The 21,186-nt window shown below is 37.0% G+C and overlaps 1 protein-coding gene and 1 long non-coding RNA gene across 5 annotated transcripts; both read left to right on the forward strand.

Moving 5' to 3' along the window:
- The first annotated feature begins 1,210 nt into the window (after positions 1-1,210).
- Positions 1,211-18,152, forward strand: LOC140851065 (imidazole glycerol phosphate synthase hisHF, chloroplastic-like). Of its 4 annotated transcripts, none has more exons than XM_073242509.1 (5): positions 1,211-1,399; positions 1,586-1,789; positions 1,880-2,064; positions 2,177-2,259; positions 18,099-18,152. In XM_073242509.1, exons 3-5 carry the CDS (start codon positions 1,905-1,907, stop codon positions 18,105-18,107), a joined length of 252 nt encoding a protein of 83 aa, XP_073098610.1. In that variant the 5' UTR covers positions 1,211-1,399; positions 1,586-1,789; positions 1,880-1,904; the 3' UTR covers positions 18,108-18,152. The 4 variants fall into 4 exon arrangements, with proteins under 4 accessions (XP_073098610.1, XP_073098602.1, XP_073098611.1 ...); XM_073242501.1 differs by lacking the exon at positions 18,099-18,152 and adding an exon at positions 10,847-10,911; XM_073242510.1 differs by lacking the exon at positions 18,099-18,152 and adding an exon at positions 10,721-10,744.
- A 1,759-nt stretch (positions 18,153-19,911) lies between these two features.
- LOC140851074 (uncharacterized) lies at positions 19,912-21,150 on the forward strand. The gene is made up of 3 exons (XR_012133873.1): positions 19,912-20,070; positions 20,168-20,282; positions 21,095-21,150. It is a non-coding gene; the product is annotated as an uncharacterized lncRNA (long non-coding RNA).
- The last annotated feature ends 36 nt before the right edge of the window (positions 21,151-21,186 follow it).

Genomic DNA, 21,186 nt, shown 5'->3' on the forward strand with positions numbered 1-21,186 from the left:
ATGCTTAATCCAGATGCTGGATTTGGGGTGTAACAAACTGACTTTCTTCTTACAGGAGAATGTTGATATCTTTGCATGGTCACCCGCTGATATGCCAGGCATTGAGCCTAGAGTTATAGTGCATCGACTGAACGCGGACTTAGCGTATTGATCCATCAAGCAAAAGAAGCAACATTTTGCCTTTGAGCGGCAAATAGCAATTATTGAAGAGGTAGACAAGCTAATCGGTGCTCAAAGAGATGACCTACCTCGATTGGCTTGCAAATGTAGTTCTCATGAAGAAAGTGAATGGAATGTGATGGATCTTCATAGGCTTCACCGACCTAAATAAGATGTGCTCAAAGGACAGTTATCCATTAGGATAGATCAATTGGTGAACGCTCCTATGGGCCATGAGCTCCTTACCTTTATGGATACTTTTCTGGCTACAACCAAATCCGGATGGCGCTTAAGGATGAGGAGAAAATTGCTTTTGTCATTGATCGTGATCTTTTTTGTCACAGGATTATGCCCTTTAGTTTAAAAAATATAGGTGTTACTTACCAATGGCTTGTAAATAAGATCCTCAAAGATAAGATTGATCAGAATATAGAGGTATACGTGGATAATATGTTGATCAAAAGTCGAACATTTGGTGACCACATTGGTGACCTTAAGGAGACCTTCGCTATCCTTTGTAGATGTCAAATGAAGCTGAATCTAGTAAAATGTACCTTCGAACTTTCGAAAATTTTTTCAGATTTATGGTCTCTTGTTAGGGGATAGAAGCGAGTCTCGAAAAGATTCGAGCTATGCAAGAAATGAATCCCTTAAGATCCATAAAGGAAGTCCAATGCCTCATTGATAAAGTGGCCGCGCTCTGATGCTGGTGGCTAGGATGTGTAACTGAAGCAGAAGTTGATGGATAGTGGACTGGCGGTCAAAGTTGAGATCGGTTGAAATAAGGATTGACAATCGAAGTTAGGGTTTTTAGTTGGGAAGCTCCATCAGCAAGGGTTGGTTGAGTTTAAAGTTATCAGCATTTTCTGCTGCTTCATTATGTACTGAATGATCTCTTCTGATGTAGTTTCACAACCCTCTCTTGAAGTTTTACTATTCTGGGATGATGTATCTACCATTGGGATTATTTTCATTTATCTCCAACAATGCTGTGGTGACAACCCAATATATTTCATTGGTTTATGTTTTCGGCTTGGATGACATACTACCCCCCAACTCTCCCCATTATCACTGGCATCTGCCTTCCCCTCCAATCTTCCTCAGGTGCTTTCCTTCTCACAGATCTCCGAAAAAGAGAGACACCGACCTCCTTCTGCTCTCCTCGCCATCCCTCCCATCGGTCTCTGCCATCACCTTCCTCCCTATCATCACCGGCATCTTCCCCTTCGATCTCTCTCAGGTGCTTTGCTTCCCAAAGATCTCCAAAAAAGAGAAAGAAATGAAAAGAAAAGGAAGCGAAAAGGAAAAGAATTGATCAATCTATGCAAAAAAAGATCTTGCCTTTTAATTTTTCTGCCTTTCTTTTGTTTTTGTTGATTTTTTCTGTGCTTTTCCCTGGTTTTTCCTCCGCTTTTTTCATTCTTAGGAGTCTCAAACGGGTAGGAGGCTCGGAGCGGCCAAATTGGAAAGTTTAGATCGGTTCTCTGGAGTCTCAATCGGGCGGGAGGCTTGGAGGGGCCGAACAGGGAAGTTGGACGATGGCCAGGGGTTTTTCCAGTGGCGTTGTTCAAGAACTATTAGACAAGCTGGAGTCTGGATAGAGAATATAACTTGTCCAGAACATGAAAGGGTACGTCTTTTCTCTTTGTTAGAACTAAATAAACTCGCCCTCCCAACATTATATATTATTAAACCCGGGTCCAACTTGAGGGAATTCCAGACGCCAGTCTCCTCCTCTCGTCTAGATGGAGGCGCCGCCACTCTCCTCCGGGGTTGCTTCTAACCTTCGACCTTCTCCCCTTCTTCCTCGTCTTTCTCCCATAGGCAGATTGTGGAATCCGAGAGAGCCCTGTTCCAAATCCAAGAAGCATCTCTCCGTCCACGCCTCCTTGTCCCAAGATTCGAGTAAGAACTGCCGCTCATCCGCACCCCCAAGATTTCCGCTTCTCCATCTCCTTGTTCGCGGCCGTTTCCGTAATCTTCTCTGACTTTTCTTTTACTTTGCTACTGTCTATAGCGGTCACCCTGCTGGATTATGGTGCTGGAAATGTCCGGAGCGTGCGCAATGCCATCCGGTATCTGGGGTTCGATATCAAAGATGTAAGCTTTCTTTACCCTCTTCAGCTTCCCCCTCGAAAAGTAAAATCTTGATTTTTCCCCCTTTCTGGTTTCTTTGTTTTTTCTTTCAACTCTATGCCCAATCCTTAATCTTGGAACCGAGATTAAAACGGATACGATTTTATGTTTCTTTTTGATGCCCTAATGCTGTATACCATGATCCTTAGCTCAAGAAAGGGAATGGTTCGATTTTCTCAATGAAAAAACGACCATAGTCTTGGGATACCAATGTTTTAGAAAACCTTTTTTCGTTAAAACAGAGTCCTTCTGCAAACAGTATTCTACTGAAAAGAGGACAGATTTAAATAAAAGATTTTGATAAACTTTAAGGTTATCTAAACTATGTGATAAGGATAAGGAAAAGAAATTAAACTTACTGAGAGCCTGGTTGGATTGGCTCGTTAAGGTACAAAGCAGAAGAAGAAGAAAAAACTCTGGAAGCATGTGATCACTGTCCTAAGACAAGTTCCTGACCCTTATACCGGTGTTTATCGGGAATTCTACCCCCAAGATATGATCAGGATACCCTCTCTTGGAGCACGATCGTGGAGAGGGTGGACAGAGCGCTCAAAACTCAGCAAAAGTGAAATAGGAGAGAGATATGGCAAAGAGAGTAAAGAAATACGCTGCTCTGCTTCCGATAATCCATGCCTTCCGAACTCATAGTCTTAAATAGACTATGGGAAGATGCGAACAAAGTATGCTTTGATCGATTGACCACGAAGGGAGGTGATCGATAGAGAAAGAAACATCTGTCTGGAAAATACGGTCGTTTGATCAAACGGTCAATTAACCATTATGGCAGCAAATATTTAAAAACTTATGCTGAAAAAATGATAAAAAATTAAAATAATGATAAAACAATCATACCATCACCCGCGTGCACCACGTCGTGTCGTATTTTTGCATGCGTGCGAGCCAAGCCGAGCCGGGCCGGCCTGCATGTGTGTGGTGTAAAACCCACTTTCCTTCTTGACCCAAGCAAAAGTGGGCAAGGGAAGAAGAGAGATAAGCATCAAGAGAAACTTGTCCCTTTTCAATGTGGGACTAAACTTAAGAGAAGGCCTTCAGGGTCCTTTGGAGGGAAAGAAAATTTTAAGTTTTCCTTCCAAAACTCTAATAGTCCCCTCAAAATTCAAAATTTTAAAATAAATAATACTGATTATTTAATATCAAAATAAATGAAAACTTTGTAGTTGAGTATTTATATTATGCAATGGGTGAAGTGTTTTAACCTCATTTGGTATAGATAGTTTTCATCTGAAGGAATTGGAGTGAAACAGATCTTGAACTACATTTCTTTGATCCAGATTTTAACTACCACACATAGTATAGAAAGATCTGTCATGGGGTTGCGCATTATTGGCCATGTGCAAGTATCTTGTAATTTGTGAGAGCACTTAGAGTTTGCCCATGTCCCCTAACCGTGGCCATATACGGAAGCTCTCATATAGGTAAGCCCTTTAGGGATGTGTGTGGAGTCATATCTTGAGGAGATTATCTTTTCGAAACTCATTCAGAGCTATGCTGTTCCTCAACATCTATATAGGAGCACTGATCACCATAGGGATGGGATGGAGTGAAGACTCCTATATATATATATATAAATATGTGCTCCTTGGCCAGTCAATCAGGTTATTATTATCACATTGAACCTCCTTCAAGGGCTCTTCTATCACAGAGGTTGGGTTCCCACTACTGGAAGACTTATTATAGGCTAAGTTCCATCCCTCTCAATGACTCTAGGATTTAGTCCTATTTAGACCTTTAGTAAGGCAATCAGTAAGATTATTATCAGTTTTCACATAAGATAAAGAAATAATGCCGCGGATTTCTTGCTTTCTTACAGACTTTTGTCTTACTTTTATATGTCTGCTAATTTTTGAATTTATAAATTTTTTTTTGCAAAAGTCTATTGCAGCTCTAGAATCACAATGAATTGAAATAGGAGGAATAGAAGATGAAGTTAAAGAAATTTCAGATAAATGATCTTTAAGCTACTTGGCTTCAGAGCCGGTAGAGTCAAGAGCTACAAATTTAGATTCTATTGTATTTTTGGCTAGAATGGTTTGCTTGGAGGATTTTCAAGAAACAGTAGTACCATCAAGAAGAAATATATAACCAGAAATAGATTTTATATCAGATGAATCGAAAATCTAGTTAGCATCACTGTACCCCTCCAATACAGCTAGATAACGAACAAATCTTAGACAATATGAAGTAGTACCTTTAAGGTATCTAAAGACTCTTTCAAGAGCAGTCCAATGAATCCTATTAGGATTACTAGTATAATGACAGTTTAGAAACAGCATGAGCAATATCAGGTCTAGTACAATTTGAGAGATACATAAGAGATCCAATGATTTGTGCATATCTTTCTTGATTTACAAGTTTATTAGGATTCTTCACAAGTTGGATAGAAGGATCATAAGGTGTAGAAACAGGAGAATAATCAGAGAAGCCAAATTTATCAATTAATAATTGGGTATAATGAGATTGAGATAGAGATATAGAATCAGAGGATCGAATGATTGCCTAGGATTAGATCAGCTTGACCTAGGTCTTTCATATCAAAATGATGGGAAAGAAATTTTTTGACATCATTAATTAAATCAAGATCAGAAGATAAAATCAAGATATCATCAACATAAAGATAAAGAAGGATATATTGATCATCAAATCTTTTATGATAGAGACAGTTGTCAGATTTATTGATTTGGAAGCCATAAGAAAGAATGATACTATCAAACTTCTCGTGCCATTATTTAGGTGCTTGCTTTGATCCGTATAAGGATCTAATAAGCTTGCACATTTTATGCTCTTGATTAGATAATATGAAGCCGTCAGGTTGAGTCATATAAATTTCTTCATTAAGATTTTCATGAAGAAAGGCAGTCTTCACATCCATTTGATGCACAAAAAGATTGTGGATGGAAGCAAGAGCAAGAAGGATACGGATAGTGGTAATGCTAGCAACAGACATATAAGTATCAAAGAAATCATTTCCTACTTTTTGTCCAAAACTCTGGACTACAAGCCGTGTTTTCCACTGATCCATCAACCCACCCTAAGTTTCTTTTTAAAGATCCATTTATAACCTAATGGTTTGGTTTCAGGAGGTAAGTCAGTAAGAATCCAAGTATTATTTTCAATAATTGATTCGATCTCACTATTGATTGCCTCCTTTCAGAATAGAGCATCAGGAGAACTCATAGCTTTCTAGTATGAGGTATGTGTGTCCTCAACTAAGATTGTAAAGAAATCTTCACCCAGGTTCTTTTCGATCCTAACCCTTTTGCTCCTTCTGGGCTCGGAAGAAAGATCAGATAGATTTGAAGTAGGATCATCACTGATTGGAAGACTAGATATGGACGATGGATTAGGTAAGGAACAAGAGTGATAATCAACGGTGGATCTAGGGATTTGATTTTTGAAAGAAAATTCATTTTCAAAGAACATTGCATTTCTAGATTCAATAATGGTATTAGTGGATATGTCAATAAAATTAGAATGAATAACAAGAAAACAATAGGTAGTACTATCAAGAAAATAACCAACAAAGATGGAATCAGCAGTTTTAGGATCGATTTTATTTCTTTTAGATTTCGAAACAACAATCTTAGCTAAGCATCCCAGACTCGGAAGTAACTCAACTTTGGTGCATGTCCCTTTCAGTACTCATAGGAAGTCTTTTTTTAATCCTTTGATGGAATTCTATTAAAAATGAAAGTAGAGGTCAAAAGAGCTTCTCCCCATAAGTTTTTCGGAACACCAGAAATGATGATTATGGCATTAACCATGTCCAAAAAAGTTCTAGTTTTTCATTCAGCAACACCATTGGATTGAGGAGAATAAGGAGCAGTAACTTCATAAATTATACCATGTTCTTCACAGAATATAGCAAATTCATTTGAAGTGTACTCTCCACGATCAGACCTTAGAATTTTGATCTTTTTTTTAGTTTGATTTTTAGCCTCAACTTTGAAAACCTTAAACTTATTGAAGACTTCATCCTTGGTCTTTAAGAGATAGGAATAACAATATTTGGAGAAGTCATCTGTAAAGATCACAAAATAACGACTTCCACCATGGGTTGGATTTCTACAAGAATCACAAGCATCAATGTGTATAAGTTCAAGGAGTTGAGTATCTCGATGTGGGATGGATTTGAAAGATTTTCTAGATTGTTTGGATTGAGCACAGATCTCACATTTAGATTTATGATCAATCTTGAATTTAAGAATAAGATTAAGATTGAACATTTTTTGAAAGGACATGAAATTTGCATGTCCTGGTCTACCATGCCAAACATCACAAGATTCAGAATTTAACACGATTGATTGAGAAGAATCAAAAGAATTTTCATTAATTGAAGGAGAAATTACATTGAGTTTGAATAATCCCTCAGATACAAATCCTTTCCTGATAAATAAATAACAATTTTATTGGATTCTAATACAATTTTATATTCTAATTGTACTAATAAGGATCCACTAACTAGGTTTCTTCTGATGTCTGGAACATGCTGTACATCTCGAAGGATAATGCTTTTTCTTGAGGTAAACCTTAGGTTGACATTTCTTCTATCCAAAATGTTGATAGCTGTATCATTTTCCATGATCACACTTCCTCCACTTGAGTCATGATAAGAAGAAAAATATGCTCTATCAGTGCAAACATGGATATTGGCACCAGAGTCTAACCACCAATCAGTGATTTTCTAGGTAAAGTTAACTAATGGGGTGAAGGATACTGATCTAAAGGTAGATGGTTCACCTTCTACCATATTAACCATAGGTTTGGGTTGAGATTGGTTTTTTTTTTCTTGATCACAATCTTTTCCTTCTTTCAGTAGAAGCATTGATGTGTAAGATGGTTGTCTCGGTCACAAACGAAGCAGAACCTCCCATCAATAGGTTTTTTGAATCCTATAGTTTGAGAATTAAAATCTACCCGTTTTTTCCTTACCCTTATTTTTGAAATTCTTGGGTTTAAAGGTCTGGTTCAAGACAACGGTTTTGACCCTTAGGGTTTTGTTCTAAGTTTTGAGATTCGATCAGGTTTATTTTGGCTTTCATTTGATTTTTCTTTAAGTTTCTATTTCGATATTGGTCTTCTATTCTAATAGCTTGAATCACGAATCTAAGGGTAAGATTGCATTGGGATCTTATAAGATCATGTCCAAGATTAGTCCATGATGGTGGGAGCTTATCAATTAGACTTGAGACTCGATAGTTCTCATGTAATGTCGAGCTCCCTCTATGAATCTCTTGGACCAAATTTTGAAAATGATGGATTTGGTCATTAATAGGAACATTGTCCATCATCTTAAAGTTGCTAAAGTCACTAATGGTAAACCTCATAGCCCCTCATTGTTTCTACTATAAGCATCCTCTAGGATAGTCCAAAGTTCTTTAGCAGTTTTATATTTTCTATAGGTTTCATATAGGTCATCTGATAAACAACTTAGAATCCTAAACCTACAATGAAACTCAATTTCTTCAGGTGACTTATCAGTTCTAGAGGTATTTGAGGAATCAGATGATTTGGAAGAGGATCTTGTTTTAGATGAGGAAGATTACACATCATAAGGTGGCCTTTTCCCAATGGCAGTGATTAGGCCAAGTGTGATTAACCAGGCCTCAAGTTGTTCCTGCTATCTAAAGAACCCATGACCATTGAATTTTTTGGGTTTAAGGGTCAAAGCTTCCTCGGCACCCATGATGGACAAAACGGATTATAAGGAACTTGATTTAGGAGGGTTTAAACATAGATGCAAATATAATTTATAAAATATTAGGACTCTTAAAGTTTATAGAAACCTGTAAGTAGATTCAGAGAAATTCATTAGCAGATGCTAATAATTCGCCTTTAGAAACAACAATTACTATTTCAGTTATGCAATGTTTCAAATGAATTAAAAACTAAAAAAAATTATCCTACAAATAGGAGTTATAGTCTATTAGGACTCTCTGATTTCAAAACAGGAGTCAGAAACTCGAAAAAATAACAATGTTTGTCGGTCCGCAATCATACAGAGTAACAGGAGCGATAGAAAACAAAAGGAAAATCGGAACGTAGAGATCGTAATTTTGCCTTAGAATGTTAAAACAAAGTCTTTCTGCAAACAATATTCTACTGAAGAGAGGACATATTTAAATAAAAGATTTTGATAAACTTTAAGGTTATCTAAACTATGCGATAAGGATAAGGGAAAGAAATTAAACTTATTAAGAGTCTGGTTGGATTGGCTCGTTAATATATGAAGCAGAAAAGAAGAAAAAACCCCAGAAGCGTGTGATCACTATCCTAAGACAAATTTTCGACCCTCATGCTAGTGTTTATCGAAAATTCTATCCCAAGATACGATCGGGATACCCTCTCTTGGAGTACGATCGTGGAAAGGGTGGACAGATCACTCAGAACTCAGCGAAAGTGAAATAGGAAAGAGATATGGCAAAGAGAGTAAAGAAATACGCTGCTCTACTTTCGATAATCCATGCCATCCGAACTCAATCTTAAATAGACTACAGGAAGAGGCGAACAAAGGATGCTTTGACCGATTGACTATGAAGGGAAGCGATCGATCAGAGAAAGAAACGTCTGTCTGAAAAATACGGTCGTTTGATCAAACGGTCAATTGACCGTTACGACAGCGAAGATTTAAAAACTTATGTTGAAAAAATAATAAAAAATTAAAATAATGATAAAACAATCGTACCATCACCTGCACGTGCCACGCCGTGCCGCATTTTTGTGTGCATGTGAGTCGAGCCGCATCGGCCTGTGCGTGTGTGGTGTAAAACCCACTTTCCTCTTTGTCCAAGCAAAGGTGGGCAAGAGAAGAAGATACATAAGTATCAAGAGATACTTGCCTCTTTCCAATGTGGGACTAAACTTAAGAGAAGGCCTTTAGGGTCCTTTGGAGGGAAGGAAAATTTTGAGTTTTCCCTCCAAAACTCTTAACATTTTTGTTCTTTGTCTTTTGTTTTTTGTTTTTGGAGATTCTTCAGCAACATTCTTGCACTACTAGATTTTTGATACAGGGCTTTAATACCTTCTCAATGTTTATGCAAATGCAAATGGATAGGCATCACATGGGGCTTTTGTGCAGAAAAGAATCTTAATTTGCTCCACGAGGCAGAAAAAGGTTGCATTTGATTCTGTTAAGCTCATTGAAAGAACTTGCACAGCCATGTATAGGTGCCCGTTTTATCTCGTGGAACCTTTCTTTTTGATGCTGCCACTTGTTCCTGTGTATTCGATACCAAACCGCAGTGCAAAATAGAAACTCACGGATATAGGATATGTCTCTACTAGTTTGCTTACTTCCATGCTATCTGATTTTCTTGTCACATCATGGTCACAAAACTGATGGTCTGTGCAGCTAGAAGGGGTTGTCATAGGATCAATGGCTAAGGTGGAGTGGCTGTTTGAATGTGATTTTTTCTGTGACTTTTTAAGATCAAATGGATTAAATTAATTAATGTGACATTTTGATATGACCTCCAGTGTCAGTCTTTGTGGAATTAGATAATTATTCGAGATCAACTTTGTTACTGGCTCATCCTATTGAAGTCCATGTAAAGCTTAATGGATTTAAGGATTCAGACATCAGGCAATAAGGTAAGAAAGTTAAACATAATTCTGAATCTAGAAGTACTGATTAATATTTCATTGTTGTGGCTGGAAGGTTCAATGAAGTTATAAAAGTAGTAATTGAAAAAATATCTTCTATGTGAGGTACAATTTTAATAAAATCTAGTTAACCGGTCTCTGTTTGTTGCATTTTATTGTGCTGGCAACAATAGAAGCTTCTTAGGAATGCCTTTGAGCATTAGCATCCGGCCCTGTTTGGCTGCTGTGCTGTGTTGTGCTTATAAGTGAAGTAGCTGCTGTGTTAGTAGTGTGCTTTGCTTTGCTGCACTTCAAACTGAAGCAGAGAAAGATGTTTAATAATAACTGCTGTGCTGTAAAGTTAAGTAAATAAAAGCAGTTGACTGTTTGGTAATAGCTGTTGTGCTATGTTGTTCTATCTTTTGGAGAGAAATATATGTTTGTTCAAAGCAGCTTCTGCTTGAGAAAAAAGCATCTCTTAATGTGCATTATAAAGTGGAACGTAATATACCTAAATCAAAGCACCTTGATTATTCTTAAAGCAAATTACTTAAAAAAGTTTTTGGTTATAAAACACCTCAATCTCAGCTTTTGTCATCTTTACTTTGAAGCAAAGCAGCTAAATCAGAAAAAAAGGAGGGCCAAACAGGGCCTCCATCTAGTGATGTCAAGTCACAGCTTTCTGATCTTCATTTTTTTTTCCTGCTTAAGCTAAAATGTTTGTGGAAGGCCTCATTACCCCTATGTCAGAAAATTATAGTATCTTATTGCCTAGCTCAAGTAAGAGGAGACCATAACTATAACCTTAACTGTCCCACTTATTTAGTGCCAGTAGCCCAAGAAAGAAGAGAGATGTCTGCTACTTGTTACAGTGCTCCGAGTTGCTTGCATCAGCTATGCTTGTGGTTTCCCTATACTTTCTGCATGAAATAACCCAGTTGTATCTGTAAAGGAGACTTGCAATTACCTGAAGCATGCCCCAGTTAGCTCGGACATTGTTGAGGTATAGAAGAGAAGGAAAAATGAGAAAATATCTCTTTGAGGGCAAGAGGAAAAAGAAGGTCCAAATTATGTGGAATCCATATTTCTGGTTGGTGATGGAGTGTGACACTACTTGGTGCTCTCTGCCAATTTGATTCCAGGTGGAGTGGATATGTTGGTTAGTAATCTCCTAAAACTTCTATCCATCCAGGCTTTGTTAGGTATTCTGCAATGAATGCAATATAATTTACCATCAGTTTTTTTATGCATATCCTCTCAATCATTGCCTGAGGAAAAAGATAATTGTATTTTTTTATCATTTACAATAGCATAATAGCTGTGTAAATACATAGGGGATGACCACATTTAGAAGATCAAATCCCAAAGAATAAGGGATAACCATATTTAGAGGATTAAATTCCATCCCAAAGAATAAGGGATGACCATATTTAGAAGATCAAATCCCAACAAATAAGGAAACAAAATAACAATCAATAAACAAATAGATCAAACCTGAATTAGCACTATTCTGGATAAGTAAGTTGAGAGATCTTAGGGATTTTAACGCTCCCCCTCAAGCTGGTGAATAAATATCTTCCATTCCCAGCTTGCTTGTGAGTTCCTAAAATCTTGCTGTAGGTAGTCCTTTTGTTAAAACATCGGCTAATTGACAATCTGATGGCATATAAGGGGGCTAATCAAGTCACTGTCCAGCTTCTTTTTTATGAAATGTCTGTCTATCTCAATGTGCTTAGTCCTATCATGTTGAACAGGATTATGCGCAATGTTTATAGCAGACTTATTGTCGCAATATAACTTTATAATTCCTTCTCTCTTAATTTTGAGATCGTCCAGAATTATTTTTAGCCACAAAAGTTCACACACTCCATGAGCCATAGATCTAAATTTAGCTTCAGCACTGGATCTTGCAACCACATTCTGTTTCTTGCTTCTTCATGTAACCAAATTTCCTCCAAGGAAGGTGCAATAGCCAGATGTTGATCTCTGTCTGTTTGGGATCCTGCATAATCTGTATCTATGTAGGCTTTAGAGTCAATCCTTTTCTTTTTAAATAAAATTCTCTTTTTGGTGTCTTTGAGGTAATGGAGGATTCTATGAACCACTTGCAAATGTTCCTCTTTGGATTATGCATGAATTGACTTACCATGCTTACTGAGTATGCGATGTTGGTCATGTGTGAGAAAGGTAGATCAATCGTTCCAACAAGTCTTTGTATCTTCCTTTTGTCCACTACGTTGCCTTTTCTGTCCTTCCTATTCTGTAGTTTGGATCAATAGTGTGCTTGATGCTTTGCTGTCGAGATTTCTGTCTCTTTAGTAGATCGAGCACATATTTCCTTTGAGAGATGAAACTGCCCCTTTTTGAGTATGCTACTTCAATACCTAGGAAGTACTTGAGTTTTCCTAGTTTCTTGATTTCAAATTTTTGAACTAGGTGTTTTCTGAGGGACTCCTTTTCAGCTTCATTATTCCTGTCATAATGATATCATCTCATAGACCAATAGAGCAGTGAGTTCACCTTAATTGAGTGCTTGATAAATAATGTATGATCCCTTTGACTCTGTTTATATCCCATTCTCAACATGGCCTTTGTAAATCTCCCAAACCATGCCCTGGATGATTGTTTCAAGCCATAAAGTGTTTTTTAAATGACATACTTATTGGCCCCAAAACTCCCATCAAATTTGGGTGGAGGTTCCATGAAGACCTCCTCTAAGTCCCCTGTAGGAACACATCTTGACAAAACAGCTGTAAACACCAATCAAACATAGCAGCAATAGATAATAAAATTCGCACAGTATTCATCTTCGCTACAGGTGCAAAAATTTCTTATAGTCCACTCCATAAGTTTGTATATCCTTCGCAATAATCTCGCTTGTACCTCTCAAGAGATCCATCAGTCTTATATTTCAATGTATAAACCCATTTTACATCCCACCGGTTGTTTCTCTTTAGAGAGAGTGACAATCTCCCAAGTCTTATTTCTCTTTAGTGCATTCATTTCCTCTTTCATGGGCTTGTACCCAATTCTTATTTTTTAATGCCTCTTGCATGGTTTTGGGAATGTCAATTGAGTTTATAGTGGTGAGGAAACTTTTGTACTATGGGGATAATCTATGAAAAAAACAAATTGTGAAATTGGATGATGGGTGCAATTTTTGGTTCCTTTTCTCAAGGCTATTGGTAAGTCCAAATCTTGGAATGTAGGCCTATAGGATCAGACTCAATAGTAGTAGGAGAAAGAGGAATTTTATTATCTGGATCTGGCTCAGATTTTGTCTCAGTTCTGGATTGAACTTCTTCCTTCTCGAGTATGTTAGTAGTTTTGCTGGTGATTTGGAGCTCGGCTGCTGCTGTTCCTCTTGTAATTCAATGGAGGTACTGATGGAGGAGAGGAAGAACCAGCAAGAAGGGAGAGGCCAGTGGAGGCAAGGAAGAAGAGAGATAAAGGTACTGAATTATCAAAAAGGTACCCCATTCCATATCTGCATTAGTCTTCTCCCCTGACGATAGGAATGGGAAGGTTGGAAAAATGGTTCATTTTCTTGAAAGGAGACATTTATGGAAATGAAGACTTTTTGGATAGAGGATAGATAATATTTGTACCCTTTTTGTGTGTTTGAGTAGCCTATAAACATGCATTTGAGAGCTCTAGGGTCAAGCTTACTCCTATGTTGTTGGTGAATATGGACAAAAGACACACAACCGAACACTCTAAGTGGTAGAGTGTTTGAATAATGAAATCTGGGTAGAAGTCGGATAGGAGCTGTATAGGATCTTGTGATCAAGAAGTCGTGAAGGCACTCATTTATTAAATAGGCTGCTATTAGAACAGCCTCTCCCCAAAATTTTTTAGGAGCATTGACTGAATAAGAGGGCTCGAGTGACATTAAGTAAGTGCCTATTTTTCATTTAGCCACTTCATTTTGTTGGGATGTGTCAACACAAGAAGACTCATGGATAATGCCTTCATTTTGCAAGAAGGTGGATAGAGTTAGGTTGAAATAGTCCCTAGCATTATCCGATCGAATCCTTTTAATAGGAATCCCAAATTGTGTCTTTATCATTTTGTAGAAAATGGAAAAGATGCGGCTAACTTCAGACTTCTCTTTCATGAGGAACAACCAAGTTGTTTTCGTGCAGTCATCAATAAATGAAACAAACCACCTAGCACCAGTGATATTAGGGATTTTAGATGGTCCCAAACATCAGTATATACCAAGGAAAAAGGATGGAATGACTTTGTATTACTCAAAGGAAATGACACATGTGATGTTTTGCAATTGCACAAGTATCACAATGAAAACTATCAATAGGAATATTTTAAAGAGTAAGAAAATATTATCTTTAGTAATTGAAATGGTGGATGTCCAAGACGAAGGTGATGAAGCCAAATTTCAGATTTATTGGATGAGGTGGAAGGGTTAGAGAGGATATTTTTGGAGGAGCACGAGAGAGAGTCAATCGAGCCCCTTCATCCATAGAACCACTCACACCTTCAAGAAGATAGAGGCTATTCCTTTCCTTAGCAAATCCAATCATCTTCCCTGAACCCTGTTCCTGAAACACACAATGAATAGGAAAGAATGTCACTTGGCAATTTAAGTCTTTGTAAGTGATGAATAGAAATTAGGTTGGTGGACAGCTTGGAATGGAGGATATTTTGTAGGGAAAGAGAAGGTGTTCATTTGATGGTTCCTATTCTGCAATAGTTATTGGAGTGCCATTCAGCAATAGTAATTGTCTTATTGCTTGGCTTGGCTTATAGGTATCAATCTGTGGAATATTGGTCATTATGATCAATAGCTCCTGAATCAATGACCCAGGAGCCGAAATTGTTATAGGGTTGGCGTTAAAAATTTCAGAAATGAGACATTTACCAGATTGAGCCATGAACATGAGCTAGAGGAATTAGAGAGAGAGTTGAGTAAACCTCGCAATTTTCAATCTCTCTTTGCTGAAATCTCGGATCTCTTCTTTTTTAAGGTTGGTTTATTGATGGAGGTCCTCTTTATTTGTGAAATTGGCTTGTCGCCTTTTGCTGACCTTAAATCCGTCATTGTGACTTAGAACTTGGGCTTTGCCATGAAATTTAAAGCAATTCTCCTTCGTGTGGCGTGGCTTGTTACAATAGGTTACACTAAAGATTGTTCTCAGATAATTGTTTTGGAGAGGAGCTATGATTTGACTTATCACTGTGGCCTTGGCCAAGAGAAGTCTGGCTTGCCTCCTCCATCCAGAGTCTTTGTAGAGATCATTGTGAACTTCGGTGGACTGAGTTTCTAACAAATAGACCGTCAACTTTCTTCAGCATGAATAAGGGGAAAACTTCATTCAATGGAGGCAACCGATCCTTCCCAAGAATTTGTATATGGAGTGGATCAAATTTCACATTCAGTCCTGCAAGAAATTGAAAAATACGATCTCTTTCCACCAAATTGACAAGGGCCTTAGCATCTTTACTGTAGCGCATCTTAATATCTTGGTAGTGATCCAACTCAAGCCAAAATCTATTCATGAGATTGTAATATTCTGTAACAGAGAGATTACTTGCTTGGTGGTCGAGATTTTGGTCTTGATTTCATAGATAACAGTAGCATCTTGCATTTTGGAGTATCTTTGGCGAGTGTGTCCCAAATATCTCGAGCAATAGGCAAAAACATCAGATTCTTGCTGATATCCGATTGCATGGAATTCCAAAGCCATGACATAATCATGGAGTCCTCGTCCCATGCTGGAAACTTGGGATCGATAGAACTTGGTCCTGTTTCAGTCAAGTGACGAATTTTGCCATGCCCCTTGAGAAATGTCTTGACGATCTGCGACCACTGGAGGTAGTTTTTCCATCCAGCCGGTAGGAGGGAGTCATGCTTTGGAGTTCCCCACTTAAGAGTAGTGGGATTATCGAAAACCGGTCCAGTAGAATTACTGGTCGCAGTTTCAGAGGCTGGAGTTGTGGCTTCTGACATGGTTCAGCGATAGAGGAGAATGGGACGAGCAATAGCCAATAACGGGAACAAAGGCCGGAGAGAAATAGGATCGAAGGTAATGAAGGCCTTAAAAAAATCAGGTGTCCAAGGAACCTTGCTCTGATACTATGAGGAAAAAGATAATTGTATTTTTTATCATTACAATGGAATAATAGCTGTATAAATACATAGGGGATGACCATATTAGAGGATCAAATCCCAAAGAATAAGGGATGACCATATTTAGAGGATCAAATCCCAATCCCAAAGAATAAGGGATGACCATATTGTAGGATCAAATCCCAACAAATAAGGAAACAAAATAACAACCAATTAACAAATAGATCAAACTCGAATTAGCACTATTCCGGGTAAGTAAGTTGAGAGATTTTAGGGATTCTAACATTGCCTTTATTTGATTTTATATGAGTGAATTTGCATTATGAAGGGCACTCCTGATGTCCAAGCAGATGTCTGGTATGCTGCTATTGATAAAAATTCAGTCCTAGAGCTGCATTAGAATATATTGTTAAGGTTACCTAATGGTTTATCATTTATAAAATGATGATGAGGCATTACATCATCTGTTTGCCAACATTTCTTGGGCTTATGTAATTTAGAGAGCCTGGGCTATGCTTTTGACATATTTTGTAACCTTTTCAACTGGTTGATAGACTTTACTTGTGTCACCATCTTGGTATCCATTTTGAGTTGTTAAGGTGGTATGATTGGTTGCATGCAGTTTTAGTATTATTATTATTATTGTTTTGGCACATTTGCTGATAGAGATGATTTTACCTGAGAAAATGGAATAGGATATGCCTTATGTGTTGCTATTGGCTCCTAGTTGCCCAATGATTCAATAATTTATATGGTTGTGGGAGAGCCCGCATGTCTGGATACATTTCAACATACTGTATCCGTACGGGCTATTGCTGATAACTTTTCCTTTTTGTTGTGTGCTGCCCTCTTTTCGGCTTTCTCCTTTTTCTTCTTTTAAGTTCTAAGTTAATAATCTTTGTAGATGAAAACTTGCAATACCAAAAGATCTAGATAGATGAACATTGGTAACACCTCATGTTTATGCTTTGAAAATGCCATAGTCTCTTGGCAACGTCTGAAAATGTGTTAGGAATGAAATGATGCATCACTAAGTATTGCAAATTGCTACATTTTCTAGGTTCAAAAACCCAAAAGACATTCTTAGTGCAAACCGCCTGTTTTTCCTGGGGTTGGTGCCTTTGCTGCAGCAATGGAAGTGTTAATCACAATGGGTAAGTGCTATATAAAGTGCTTTCTATTGAATTCTACATTCTTTACCCAAGATCTGATACATATAAGTTATATATTGGAAAAGTTATTATTATATTTATGTGAAACCAACTCTTAATAATTTTATCGCTCATTGGTTTCATATTTTTGTTCTCTTGTTGCTTGAACTGTCATGGAATGAATACTTTCAGTTAGTTCAATGAAAGAACAATTTTCTTGCCTTAGCAAAATTAACTGTTGCTGCTAAAAAAAATTTAATTACTTATTGTCGTAATCAGTCTTGTTCAACTCATTATTACAGAAAGAATGGGAAAAGATGCACAAGGTATGTATATAATGAAAGCTCTGAAATACATTTTTCTAGAAAAACTTTTTTCGTTCAGAAAATAATAAAGAAGGATATAATGCTGAATTAGTTAATATTTTTGTCTATATAATGGCTTAATATTAGTAATGCTTTGGAGATATTGTCCCAGTTGTGAGAGAATTATCTGATTTTACCATTATTCAATTTTCTAAATAATTTTCCAGCGGCTCACCAATACTAAGAACTTTAATGATTATTTTCTTGGTTTATTTGTTTAAGCTGCATTGAGTCATCATTTTATGAATGTTGAGAAATGTGAATGTATTGGCTCCTCCACATGGTCATTCATTCATGAGTGATCAAATTTGTTCAAGTAGAAACTTATTTAGTTAGTACATCTGACCAATCTGAGATTTAGCTTATCACTTTACATTCTGTCCTTAAATTGTTCTAGTTGCCGAGGTAGTGCACATTATATTTAATGTACAACACCAGATGTGGTCAGGATGCTAGTGTGGATAATTTTACTTAATAGTCAATATGTGATGTTACAATATGCCATGGCTTTAAAGACTTATCTTATGTTGTCTGCACTGATATCAGATATCTTATTATGTTTATACATAGATTAACAACGTTTCTTTATTGCTGTAGGATGGCTGAAGCACTCTGTATGTACATAGAGAAGGACCGCCCCTTTTTAGGTATTTTGTCTTGGGCTTCCAATTGCTTTTTGAGTCTAGCGAGGAGAATGGTCCAGGTTATTCTCAAAATCTTTTTTGTTTTATATATTGCTTCTTTTGTTAGTAGTGCTCTTAAAAAATGCTTGTCTATGGTAAACAGTATCTTAGAGTATGGATAAAATACCATTAAAATGAAACTACAATTACCGTCATAGGGCCAACATGATCACACTACAATTTTTTATTGGCTCATAAACTGTAACAGTAGAATTTAATAGAAATATGTGAATTTACCGTCTTTTTTTTTTTCATGGATTCATAAAGGAGACAATATTAATTGCACCTACCTGATTTCATGATGAAGTAACTCAACAAATAACTACCTCTACAACTTTTGCTATAGAATCTCTAATTCATCATCTTGATTTTGGAATTATGAAAGTTGGTTTGAAGGGGTTTCTTAAGTTTATTTTATAAGACACGTAAATCATAATATCATAATATCAACATCAAGGAGACATCAAAATCAAGTGCAGATCTATCTGCTTTTTCATTTTTGCTGCAACTTCTGTTTATTTTTAGCCTTTAGTGCGTTTGTCTTAGTCTATAGCTGAGATTCAAAGATCTTAAGCCTTAATGCACAGCTAAATAAGTCAAGGTATTGCAGCAGTACGGTTCGTGGCACTATTCATGCTACAGTGCCCATGAACAGTAATATGGTGATTTTGGGTGTAATTTGGGGATTCACGGTTGCATGTGGGATTTTCCATTGTTATAAATAGGAATCTTGAGTCTATGTACTGCATCGAGGATTGTTATGCAGATTTTATAAGAGTGACAGTAGGCTGCAACGCCATTTCCCCTTCTCCTCTCTGTCTTCCCTTGTTTTTTCTAATCTTCTTCTCATTCTTTCTCTTGATCTACTATGTTCTTCTCTCTTGCACATTGATTCAGATCTAATCAGATCTGTATGGAATTGTTATCTACATACAGCCTTTGATCTTCCATAAGGCTGCATCAAAATGGTCAAGAGTGGGTTGTACATTGGGGGTAGTATGCTAGTCATGTCATTTGTTAGTATTTCAATGTTCAGAGCGTCTTTTAGTCTCATAGAGATTCGCAGGCCTTTCTTGGTCATGAAATGGCTTGCGAAATATCTTGGCTGCACATTGCTCAAATGGTTCTTACTTCTAGCTAAGTTTTATAAGTCTTGCAGCACCCATGCATTCTTGTAACTTAATTAGGCTTGCATAAATTGATGATCATCTGGACTAGGGACACTTGTCATATTGCTAGGTAGCATGCTTTATATCTAGAGGAGGCCAAGCTCCTTGGCCATTTTTTACTCCAAATTTAGGATGCAAATTTATAACTGTGTAATGGTACTTCGGCAAATTCTGGTACATGCCTCCTTTGTATATTTTACTGAACACATTTTTAACCAAAAAGGTGATTACTATGGCTTATGAGGCTTCATCTCTTTTTTGGGGAAATTTGACAAAAAATTACCATTTTAGAGGCATAGCCTTATTTTAGTCATAGCTTCTCATAGTTTTGTAATGGAACAGTCATGCTGCTTTTTAGCTAATTTGTCAGATAATGCTGTCGACAAAGTTTTTCTTGTGGCATGAACACCCATCTTCCAACATTCCTATTTCCCATATTTGCTTATAACTTCGGGTCTGCTAGATATATAACTAGGAATCTAGAATGTATTCTCAATTCCTTTTTCACTCCAAACCTGGGTTGATGGTTATGGTACATGCATCACAGTTAAGGTCTTGGCTTGGTACCTGGTGTGGTTGGACGTTTTGACTCTTCAAGTGGTCTCAGAGTACCTCATATTGGCTGGAATGCTGTGCAAATTACTAAAGACTCTGGAATTGTTGGATGACATTGAAGGCCAACATGTCTATTTTGTTCACTCATATCGTGTGCTCTCTGTATGCTTCTTCCATGAATTTAATGGCTTACTCTTAATCCTTCTTTTGTTATGTTTGGACCAAAATCCTTTTTTTTTTTTTGGGTATGTTTGCTTAGTCAGATGCCAATAAAGATTGGGTCTCATCAACATGCAACTATGGTGAAAGCTTCATTTCATCTATAACAAGGGGGAATATTCATGCAGTCCAGTTTCACCCAGAAAAGAGTGGAGGTAACTGTTTGCTGTAACTTGTAATCTTTTGATAGATTTTATAACTGAGTTAACCAGCTATCTTTCCTTATTTTTGATTGGAGGGAACTGGAATTTGCTATATTATACATATGCTTGTATGGTCGCTGTGTTCATTTTTCTTGGTTTGCAAGCATGCCTTAGAATTGAAAATGCTACACTGCACTGTTATTTCTTTTGGGTTTATAGGATTATTGTGTGGTTATGTCTATTTATATGATTCTCATTCCTTAAACTTTCATATACACTGGTCACACAATTTACGTTCTAAAACAGATAGCTGGAGAGGTGGGTTGATAGTTTGGTCGAGACAGAGAAATAACTAATTTATTGTTGACCTCTTGAGCATGTAATTGTTAAGGGTGATGTTTAATTGCGTTTATCATTTATATGTTAAAGCAGGTTTTGAATTGCTGGGCCACTCTTTATCAGCATGATACAACTTTTATTTGTTCTTGTGGACCTTCAGTCACTTTGTTTTGCATAGTTTGCAAATGTGCACTACTAAATGCAGTTGGTTAAAAAACAAATAGAGCCTATATTTATCTGCAGTGAAAGTGGTGACACATTAGACATGTTTTCTGTGCAACTCTATATTTCATAGGTGACCCATTAGAGTATGTTTTCTTCTTTCTTCTTTGTTTGTTCTCTGGGAAATTCCTTTAAGCTTTTTTCTTCTTGTTCAGGAACAGCAATCCTTCCTTTATTGATGTCATGTCACTTTATAGCTAGTCATTGTAATAATTTTTACCCCTTAGAAGAATTCTAATTGCAGTATTCTGTTGAATTTCCAGATATTGGGCTTTCCATATTGAGAAGGTTTCTCAATACATCATCGTCAAAGACAAAAGTAGGTTATTGATGTTTCTATGTGATATCAACTTTA

Source organism: Elaeis guineensis, chromosome 1 (assembly GCF_000442705.2).
Source record: "Elaeis guineensis isolate ETL-2024a chromosome 1, EG11, whole genome shotgun sequence".
NCBI lineage: Eukaryota > Viridiplantae > Streptophyta > Magnoliopsida > Arecales > Arecaceae > Elaeis > Elaeis guineensis.